This window comes from Thalia democratica, chromosome 6 (genome assembly GCF_965202585.1).
Source record: "Thalia democratica chromosome 6, ktThaDemo2.hap1.1, whole genome shotgun sequence".
In the NCBI taxonomy this organism is placed as follows: Eukaryota; Metazoa; Chordata; class Thaliacea; order Salpida; family Salpidae; genus Thalia; species Thalia democratica.
In genome coordinates, this window is record NC_139170.1 from 14,578,328 (window position 1) to 14,589,511 (window position 11,184).

Here is an 11,184-nt window from a genome sequence, read left to right on the forward strand (position 1 = left end):
TAAGTGGTAACAATAGTAGTCATGTATTTTAGATTATAAATATTGGGCAAACATGTTTACGACTTATTAGAACTAGGAATTTAAAAACATGATTATTATAAAAGAAAAGTTTTCTTATATTTTGCAGTTATTTGTAGTTTTAGTCATTGCTTTTTTTTTGGAATGTGAAAACTAATTATTTTACTTCAATTGATAATTGTAAGGTTATTTTACTTTTTTTTTTCTTTTACTCGGAGCAGCGAAACATTTTAACAACAATATTATTATTAGTTATTTTTAGTCTTTTGTTTAAAAACTATTTAAATTGAAATTACACATCTAATTGTAGTTTATTGATAAAAGCAATAAATAACAAAAATATAAAAAACATATTTCTAATAAAAAAAGTATTGTTTTTTGTTAAAAAAATATAACATCAAAAAAGCTGTAAATTAAGAATTATAAATTTTAAACCATTTAATTTCAATGGATAACTTAACAAAATAGAGCAAAAGATAAAGTACGTTTTTAATAGTTGAAGCTTTAATTTAAATCAGAAAATTCTTAAAAAACATGTTATTAAGAGCAGCTTTTTAAAGAAGGGAAGGAAAAGTTATTTTTTTATATAGTTACAAAAAAAAATTAATATTTTAAGTTGTATAATTTTAAAGCAAAGTAAAATACATTAAAAACTATATTTTTTGGACGACTGTTGCATTAAAAAAACAAGTACATATACCACAACTTTTACGATATTTATCTAAAAATATAAAATAATAAAAATCTATAAAAAATGAATTTTTTTAATTTAAAATTTCAAAAGCAAACAATGTGTATTTAACATGATTATAAAGTTTTATAAAACATAAAAACTGTTATAATTGTTTGTATATAGTTTTTTTTATATGTACCTTTTTAGGGTTCGTACAAAATATAAAACTTTCAAATGTTTTTAGAACAGGGTTGCCACACGTTTTCTAAAAAAATTTTCCAGGTTTTCCAAATTTTTTGCAGGTTTTTAAAAGTACACATTTTTGGCTCTATTTTTAGTTTAAAGTTAAGTTTAAGGTAAGAAACTGTGTTAAATAGTAAAAGATACTGTTATGCTACTTTAATTATGTTTTTTTGAAAAATAAATTTTTGATGATGACAAAAATTTTTCATTTTTATGATTAATTTTTTGAATCAAATTGAAATTTTATTACTGAACATGTAAAAATTGTTAAAATTCCAGGTTTTTCCAGGTTTTTTTTCAAAACTTCCTAAATTCCAGGTATTTTTGCCTAAATTGTCAAATTCCAGATTTTTCCAGGATTCCAGGTAAAGTGGCAACCCTGTTAGAGCTATTTTTAAACATTCAAGCATTTGAACTGACAAAAACTGACATTTTGCTAATTTTTCTAACAATAATAGCCTGACGCGTAGGAGCCCTGACCATTTAAAAATGTAAACCAAAATGGATGGCAATTGTCAACTTGACCATATTTTAAATTTTGAAACAAATACTGTTTAAAATCCGTGCAAAAGACTAAACTTCTGTTTGAAATCATTTTTATACTTTTCGTTTCCGTGCTCTGAAATTAGATGCCACTGCTTAAGTATGTACTGGATGGTGAAAACCACAAGGCTTTTTATTTTGAAATAATTGCAGACCTGTAAAAAAAATAAATTACATAAACTGTCACACATCGGTATGTTGTGGATTTAAGACCATTTTAAGCCGTAATTAAATATTTGCTCAACTTTTTAGTTACAAGTTGATCAGTAAAATAATTTTTGATTAGAAAACTAAACTGCTGAAAAGTAAAGTACTTTTGCAGAGTTTTTTGAAAATGATTCAATTAAACTTCTTACAATATGGAAAATCAATTCACTAACTTTTTTTAGTTGCAAAATCGAATTACAGTACTGAAAAGGTTGTCACGCATTTTTGAACATTTATTCAACGATTTTAACAGTTTCTCGAAAAGATTTTTAATAAAACTTAACTAAACTTTAAGGTTCAAAAAAATTTAATTTAAAATTAATTTGAATTATAATCAAAAAGTTAAGCAACATACTGTGTTTGTAACTTTAAAAGGTTAAAACATTATACTTAAAGCTACAGACACTATCACTAGCACTAAGTTTGTTAAACAATTGCTTAAAAAGGAAAATTTCCTGTTATTATAATAAAGCTGAGAAAAAAATAATTTTAATGGGCGTAGTAAATAAACAGCAACATTCATTTCAAACTGTTTATATCGTCTGTACATGGCTGCTCATATAATTAAATTAGTATCATAGTTGTTTAGCTAATGATTTATATTTTATAATTTTTACTACTTATGCTTCATGTCCAGTTTGTAGCAATACAATTACTTACAATCTACACTTTATACTTAAACGAAAGTCATAAGAGAGTCCAACTTTTTTTTTACAAAAATTAACATAAAATCTATAATAATATACTATAAGATACTTTTCACAGAATAAAACATAATATTTAACTATTGAGATATAGTCAGTTGTGTAAAAAGATAAGTTTACAAACGTATGAAAAAAAAATTTTTCATTGCCAATTTTCTAAGAATTTTGAAAAGTCTACGAAAAGATCTACCTTCTACATCGTTTTTAAATTATTTAACCTAAAATTTTTATGAAATATTCCTTGCATAAATAGAAAAGCCCTGACAAAAAGATTTTAGGAAAACTTAAAACTTAAGATTATTATAACCATAAAATAAAATTAGTTTTTTTAATATTTTTAGTAAAGTAATACTTTTACACAAAATATAAAAAAATCTACAATTTTCGAATCTACAAATTATGAAACTTCAAATTTCAATAAATGAACTCATTTTAAAATTCAAAGTATAATAAAATTAAAATGCTTGTTAAGCTAATTCACAATGGACTTAAACTAGTATTGAAATAAAAATAGGTATATATAAACTTATTTTATCCAATACAAACTTGAAAAGTATCACAACTTGAATGAAGGGAACTTTTCAATTTAAGAAAAATTATTTTAATGCTCTTATCTCAAATACAGAATTATTTTGGCAGTTATAGACCTAAAGTTTTATGAAATATTTTTGACTAAAAACAGAAAGATTATTAAATTGAGACTGTTAAATAAAAATTTCCTAAAAATTTGAACTTTCAAGCATAAAAAATAGACAATATTTCATAATTCTTATACAATTCACAATGAAAATTATTACGGTCATCAGTGGCAACACAGTTGATTTATATGGGTTGCAGAAAAAATAAACTGTTTAAGTTATTGTTGTTGCTGGTATTTTTAAACTACATTCTTTTTTTTGTATTTTTAACATAACTGCATATTTTAACATAAAGTTTAATCAAGTCTAAAGCAGTTTATTTTTTCAGCATCACCACACATAAATTATGCCACTGGTCAAATAGATTTGTGAAAAAAATGTAGTAAACTATCTTGACTAGCTAAAAAAAAATTTAACTTTTCCTTAACTTTATAATATAAAATTCATTACTTTTCTATAACCCTTTTCAATAAAAACTGATTACTAAGTTTGAAAGTTTTTTATCAAAATGTTTTAAAAATAATTTAGCAAATTAAAAATAAAATAAACTGAAAAAACACTAAAAATAATAATTAGATGTGGTATTTATTTAAGTATCACAACAGTAAATAATCTCTTTTTAAAGATTGGTTATTAAAGCCAGAAAATTTCTTTTTAAAGTTGTAGATCATCAACACTGCAAACTTATTATTAATTTTTTTTTTTAACATGATTTTATTTTGATTTTACAGTACAACGAAAAAAAAATTAATTAAATTATTAACTTTAAGCATTTTATATTTTATAGCTAATAAATATTTAAAAGATGATAGAACACAGAAATGACCCTATTTTTATTTAAATCTATGATAATATACAGTTTCAAAAAAATATCTTATTTTAACTAACTTTTTAGTAGACAACTAGTATGTAGCAAAAACTTGCTTAACTATCTTTACTTAAAGCCTGATAAATAAGGTTCTATAATGGTTAAATTTTATTTATTTTGAATAACTTTCCTGTTAAAATTTAGGGTTATCTAGGATATAAAACCACTGACAATTTACATATACCTAGTTTCGAGTACACTGTGCATTTGAAAATAAAAATGGTTTAAAACTACACACTGAAACTATAACTTTTTAAAGCTCAAATTATAACAAACTTGTAAAAGTAGAAAGTACTCTTCATAAGACCGAATATTATCGTCGAAAAATTGTTTTACATCAAGATTCCATTGTTCTATAGGCGGAATTTTTTTACCTTCGTTCATATTTCTAAATTCTAAGTTGTCTTTAAACTTTGAAATCCACAAAACAACCTGGAAATCAGAAAATATTTATACAGAAGAAATTGAAATATTTTATTGTGCAGCTAGTTATATTTTTGCAGCAATTATAGTCTACAGCTCAAAAAATTAGATATAATTTAGTAAGTCATTTATTGTAAAAAAAAAGAAAAAAAAATTGGGGTGCATAGGTCTATAGCAGAAACTTTATATAATAATGACTAGAGTATAGTTCAACCTTGGTTTTATCAATAAAAACTATCTTATATCTTTTACTTTAAGATTTTAATTAAGAGCCTATGATTTGTTTTTATTGAATTAAAAGATTTTTTTGATAGAGGATTTTTAATAAACTTTTGTAAGAAAAAAACACAAATCTTTTTCTTATTGTAATTATAGCTAATTAACAATTGTTTCTTGAAGTTTTGAAGTCACTCACCTAAACAGACTTAAAAAAGAAAAACTTTTAGTTAAATAAAACAAAAGATAAGTAAAGTGATGTTATTTTTAACCTATTATTTACGCTTTTGTAAAAAAAAAATTATCTCAAAAATTAAATGAAATTTTCTCATTCTGATAGGTTGTATATAGGGTCCACCTTATATTTAAAAAATTTCTTATTTATTGATTAGGCTAACAAGCATTTTTTACCGTAACGGATCAAATATGCACAAAGTTGTTTTTGCACAAAGGGACACTTTTGCACAAAGACTTTTTTTGCAGGAAGAGACATTTTCCACAAAGGGTCTTTTTTGCACAAAGGTCACTTTTGCACAGGAGTAAAAAAAATTTTATGTAAAATAAAACTAAGAAAAAAACATCATTGAAAAAATCAAAAAAAAAGTTACCAAGGGTAAGGGCCTTAAGGGTCATAAAGAAAGTAAAAATAATAAATAACAAAATAAAACTAGAAAAAGAAAATTAACTAAAAAACAAAAAAGAACAAAAATGTTACCTAGCAAAGGACAAGGGTTAGTGGTAACAGTGATAGAAATAAAAATAAAATACACATATAAAAAATTAATACTCAAAAAAAAGAACAAGAAAATAAAAAAATAATTGTAAAATTATTTATAAACAAACAAAAAACAAAATTAAATAGAGGGTAATGGTTAGGAGTAATAAAGATAGTAAAAAAAAAATAATTAAAAATTAAAGTTAAAATTTTTTTTTTAATTCTGTGCAATTCGGTAAAAAAGTCTTTGTGCATAAGTGACACTGTGCAAAAGTTTCTTTGTGCATATTTAACCATTTGTACATAAGTGTCCCTTTGTGCATATGACTTTTTAACCATTTGTGAACCAATTTTTTACAACTTAGTAAAACTTAAAGTTTTTGAGATATGTGAGATTAAAAGTGGTGAGCTTGGTAGGTTTTATAGAGTCTAGGGGTGGGCAATGTACGGCCCGCGGTGTGAAAATGACCGGCCCCCAACTGTTTATTTAATTTTAATGGGATCCCACCCACAAATGAAAATGATTGGCCCGCAAGCAAATTTATAGGCCCGCAAAAATTTAATATTACAATTTTTATATAAAACTTTGTATCATACTTTTAGAAAACAAAACTGTAAGAATTTGACTTAAAAAACATGCTTTGTCCTAATATTTTCTTGTTGTTCTAACTTAGTTGGAATATCTTTTTGTAAAATTACTCAAAGCAAAATGCTTTTTAAGGACAATATTTTACATACGTACCTTTGTCAATTACAATGTCATTACTGTTTATAGACATTATTAAAACTTCTGACATGTCTTAATCTGCATCTTAAGTTGTCAGACTTGAGAAAGTATTTTTTATTTGAAGGATTTAATAAAGTGATCTACTGTATCCATAAAATTATATTCCGGCTGGAATTAAAACTTTTATTTATATTAGAATCCGATCGGATCTTGACTTAAAATCGGTTTCCAGTAGGATTTGGATCTTAAAAATCATTATTCAGGTGGATCCAGATACTGGATCTGGTTAAATATTTTACCTAATTTTAAATGCTCCAGCCCGAAAAATACTAATCTTTTTCCTTATCCGGGCCATTGATTGAAAAACGGCCAAGTTGATTGAAAAACCTTTCCCACCCCTAATATAGACTGTGCAAACTAAAAAGGAAAATAATATTTTTTGAAATTATATCTTTCCTTCTTTTTCAAACGATACTATTTCAGGTTTTCCTTATTCTTAACTAATTAGTCTTTTATTATAACTCAGGAAATTTAAAACTTTCAAAGAAAATCTTTTTTTTACTTGACAATAATTTTTACTAGTACTTTTAATACTTTTAAAAGAATATTTTCTAAAAACTTTATGTTTTTATCTCAAAAAACAACGTAGAACAAACTGTTTGCAAAACTAACAGCATCTCAATTATTAATAAAAAAATTATTTTTTATAAAAACTGACCTATAGTTTATACTTTCATATAAAAGCCCATTTTAATTTCAAATAAAAAATACTTGACCCAACCATACTTTGACTTTATAATTATTTATAGTTCAATATTCAAGCTCTCATTTAAGAAACAATCTTGATTTTTTTAAAACAATGATAAAACTAGGTATATACTTTTATAATGTTTAAACAAAAATGTAACTATTTACCATGTATACATATTTTGGACTGAAATCTTCAATGACTGTTTCTTTCACAATTGTTCTAAACAGCTTTTCATAATGGGTCAAATCCATTACAGTTAATCCTAAATTCTCACATTGAATGACTTCAACTTTACTGTCATTCTTAATCTTAATTCGTAATGACATATTTACTTAATTTTAAAAGCTGTAAAACATATAGTTATTAAGTATTTAAAAACATTAAAACACAATACCTTCAAATTTATTAAAACTTTTGAATACCGAAAAATTAAGTTTATAATTTACTTGTTCGTAGCAAAATTTAACACTTAACAACTTATATTCTAATTACAAAACTTTATTAGATTATAACTAAAGTTACTATCGTAAAGGAAAATAATTTAGTTGACTTACTGAAAGCTAGCTTTATTTTATAAGACTTGTAAAAAAAATTAAACTCAGTACTATTAGTAATAAAACTTAATTAGAATGTATTAAAGAATTAAATAGGTAGTTCTATTTATTTAAAAATAACTTATGTTATTTTTAAAATATATCTTATTGATTTAACCAGGGGTGTTAAAGGACCCTAGGTAAGATTTGGCCTGCGCACATAAGTATCTAGCTTGCACACACTTTTTAATGTGTAAACATTACCTTGAGCAAACCATAAAAACTTAACTATTTTAGTTATTTTGTCTTCCAAATGATTTTTTTATTTTAATTTTATTAAACTGTAGTGCTCCATTTTATAACTACTTTACTACAGTTTTTGATTGTACAGAGTTATTTTTTAGCAATTTTAATAAACTATGCAGCCAAAAAATCAGGCTTACGCTTATCAATTCATGTAAATTTTGCCCACCCCTAGATTAGAAACTTTATAGTACTAAACTTCTACTAATTAATGTAACTAATATAAATTATTGAAAGTAAAAGAATTAAACAAGTACACAATGAAAAATGCAAACTAAAAAAGCAATAAAGAAATATCTAGCTAAGTAGTTATCTTACCTTACATTTTAAAATCAATAATTTTAAATATCATACAACTTGTACTTTAATTTATTGTAATACCTCTTATAAACTTTTCTACAAAAATAATTAAAATAAGAAGTTTTTTTTTTACTCCGCATATTTAGTTTTAGCATTTTAAAGTATTTACTTCAAAATAAAAGTCTCTAGCTAAATTAAAACTTACAAAAATCAAAAAATTTTGCTAGATATAATAAGTGCTTACTGCAAATCAAGCTAAGCACAAACTAAAAAATAAAAAACATTGGTTATATTTGAAGATTATATATGAATATTATTCTATTTGAATAAGGTTTTGTAATTTAAAAAAGTAAATGTCTGTTGAAGCTGAAATTAAAGCATTTGTTGAGTCCTCTAAAATTGGAAAACAGCTGAAAGAAAAACTGATTGCAATTGGAAGTAAGAAGGACAATGAATTTAGTCGTTTTCAAGCTGAGATGCTTAAATTGAAGGAAGATTATAATGAAAAAAGTAAGATCATTGAAAATAACATTGATCAGATACAAAAAGATGAACTCAGCTGTAACAAAAATTTGATGCATAGTAAGAGAATAGACAATATAGAAAATATAAATCCAGAATTACAAAAAAGTTTCTCAGAATTTAAGTCTGAATTTTCTTCTAAATTTGACAAGTTTGAAACAAAATTCTCAAAATATGCTGATGCTATGCAGAAAAGTGAACCAACTGAAATTATCACAAACATTAGTACCAAATTAAATTAAGTAGCAGAAAAAATAGAGGCTGATAATGAACAAAAACTGAAAAAAAAAATGCGTTAAATGTCATAATATTTAACATTCCAGAAAGTAAAAATCCAACTAATAGTGCACTAGAATATTGCAAAAATGATCTAAAAATTATTCAACAAGTATTAGGAGAAAATAAAACAAAAAAGAAGAGTTTAAGTCACTTTATCGAGTTGGTAAAATTGCAGAAAACAAAATCAGATCCATTATAATCAAATTAAACAATTTAGCATCCAAACACCGACTGTTAAAGCTAAGAAATTTAAAAATATTTAATGGTGAAATTGAATCAAAAGTCTACATTAACCCTGTCAGAACTTTCTTTGAAATTGAAGCATTCAGAGCCTTGAGAAAAGAAAATAAAATAAAGCAAGCCATCTCTGATGAGAAAAAGTTGAACATAAAACATGTTATAAGGAACAACAAGATAGTTGAATTAACAAGAAAGCCCTTTTGTTACTGTTCCCAGGATATCTGGGATTAGTGGAGGAAATCGTGAGTCAATAGAAATAAATTTATTAACTGATAGGCTTAACTTTAACGCTAACAAGTTTTCCTATATAAATTGTAACAACAACTATTTGAAAGTTGGTTACACTAATATAAGATCTGTTTTAAATAAATTTTATATTTTAGAGAACTATATAAATTTGAATAATATTGATTTTTTTTTGACTGAAACATGGATGACTAATAAGGTCAACGATGCCACAGTGTGTCCTTCTAACTATAACATTTACCAAAATGATAGGTCTAGTAGGGGTGGAGGTGTTGCTATCATTTTCAAAATTTGCTTAAAGTTATTAAAGTTAAAAACGATTCTATCTCTACTAGCATCATCGATTTTGAATACCTATGTGTAGATGTAATTTTAAAAAAGATAAAACTAAGATTTTGTTGTGTCTACCTTCCTCCACTGTCTGCAAGATGCGCACTGACTGTTCAAAATGTAATAAAAATGATAATGGTTTTTCCAAAAGAGTGTTCTTTTTATATTCTTGGGGATTTTTATATGCCAAACATAGATTGGAGAATTCATGGCACAGATTTCAATAAACCCCATGAGTGTTTACTTAATTTTTGTACAGACAATTTTTTAACCAAAGCAATTGAAAGTCTAACCCATAAGAATGGTAACATTCTTGATCTCATAATTTGCAATCATTTTGGTCTAGACAGAATCATATCACACTTAACTACTTTTCCATTAACAAACACTTGTGACCATAACTTGGTTTTACTAAAAATTAAAATTGAAAATAAAATAGTACCTATTGCTAAAAAAGTCTCATATGACTATAAAAAAGCAGACTTTATAAGTATCATTGATTTCCTGTTAAAAATTAATTGGACATTTTTATTTTTTAACTCAGAAAATGTCCAGCATTTCTATGATCAATTCATTAGCTTAATCCAAATCTCAATTAAACGCTTTGTTTCAATTTATTCTAAAAATAACAAAAGTAAAAAATATCCATCTCATATTAAAAAATTATTAAAAGAAAAAGCAAATCTATACAAAAAAAGTGAGACAAATAAATCACTATTGATAAAATACAAAAACATCTCTAAAGAATATCAATTAGCTGTTAAAAAATACAACTTTGAATATGAAAACAAATTCTGCAAAAACCAAAGTTTAAAAAAGTTTTATAGCTACGTGAAATCTAAACTTAAGTTAAATAATTCTATACATCGCTTATATGATAATGATAAAAACAAAACAGTAACCTCAGATTTTGAAATAGCCACACTTTTTAACACAAATTTTCAAAAAGTTTTTTAAATAGATAAAAGTTACCAGCTTTTTAAGCTACCCCAAAAAAATGTAGTAAAATTCAAAAATTTTTCATAACCTATGAAGACATTAAAAGTTCAATTAACCACCTAAAAGATAAATCATTAAAACACCAGAAAATATTCCACCCTATTATATCAAGCATTTTATCCAATCAATAATTTATAACAATCAATAACTATCATTAATATTTAATTGCTCTCTAGAACAATCTGATGTCAGGGTTGCCACTCTTTGAGCCAAAAAATCTTCCCTGAGTGACCAAAAATTTCCCTGAGTAACCTTAAATTTCCCTGAGTTTCCCTGAGTATTTTTCAAATCTTAAAAAAAAAAATTCTCTTCTAACACAAATTATTAATACCTCATTCTCATTTTTCTTCTTTAATAATAAAAGGAAGGTTGTATGTGTATGCTTCTGCATTAAATTTATGAAAAAAACTGTTTTTAAAAACTCAATCTTAAAAGGTTTAAACCAATTAAAAATTAAAAACTAAATTTTTGCACAACTTTGTGTAAACTTGTTAGTTAACTTTCTACATAAAAGAATAAAGTTTAATTTGTTTGACATTTTAATTGACAAAATTTAATTATACTATAATAATAATTTTACATGAAGAACTCACTTACTCATAATACTTAAAAAGCTTTTAAATTAAATCTGCAAAAAAGTTGTAAAGTATATTAAAACATTCACACTAAAAAATTAATTACCATTACTGCTACTACTTTTGAAACT

General features: G+C 24.6%; 1 protein-coding gene across 1 annotated transcript; it reads right to left on the bottom strand.

The window, feature by feature from the left end:
* Positions 1–493: 493 nt before the first annotated feature.
* Positions 494–7,067, bottom strand: LOC145838480 (uncharacterized). Its single transcript, XM_082946084.1, has 3 exons — positions 6,891–7,067; positions 4,171–4,326; positions 494–1,632 (listed from the first exon to the last, which is right to left on the bottom strand). Exons 1-3 carry the CDS (start codon positions 7,050–7,052, stop codon positions 1,489–1,491), a joined length of 462 nt encoding a protein of 153 aa, XP_082802210.1. The 5' UTR covers positions 7,053–7,067; the 3' UTR covers positions 494–1,488.
* Between the last annotated feature and the right edge of the window lie 4,117 nt (positions 7,068–11,184).

Coding starts and splice junctions, on each gene's coding strand:
- LOC145838480 (XM_082946084.1), bottom strand. CDS start 7,052: ATGTCATTACGAATTAAGATTAAGAATGACAGTAAAGTTGAAGTCATT. Junction 4,327..6,890: donor GTCCAAAATATGTATACATG/GTAAATAGTTAC, acceptor TCTGATTTCCAG/GTTGTTTTGTGGATTTCAAA. Junction 1,633..4,170: donor AGTACTTTCTACTTTTACAA/GTTTGTTATAAT, acceptor TTTTTTTTACAG/GTCTGCAATTATTTCAAAAT.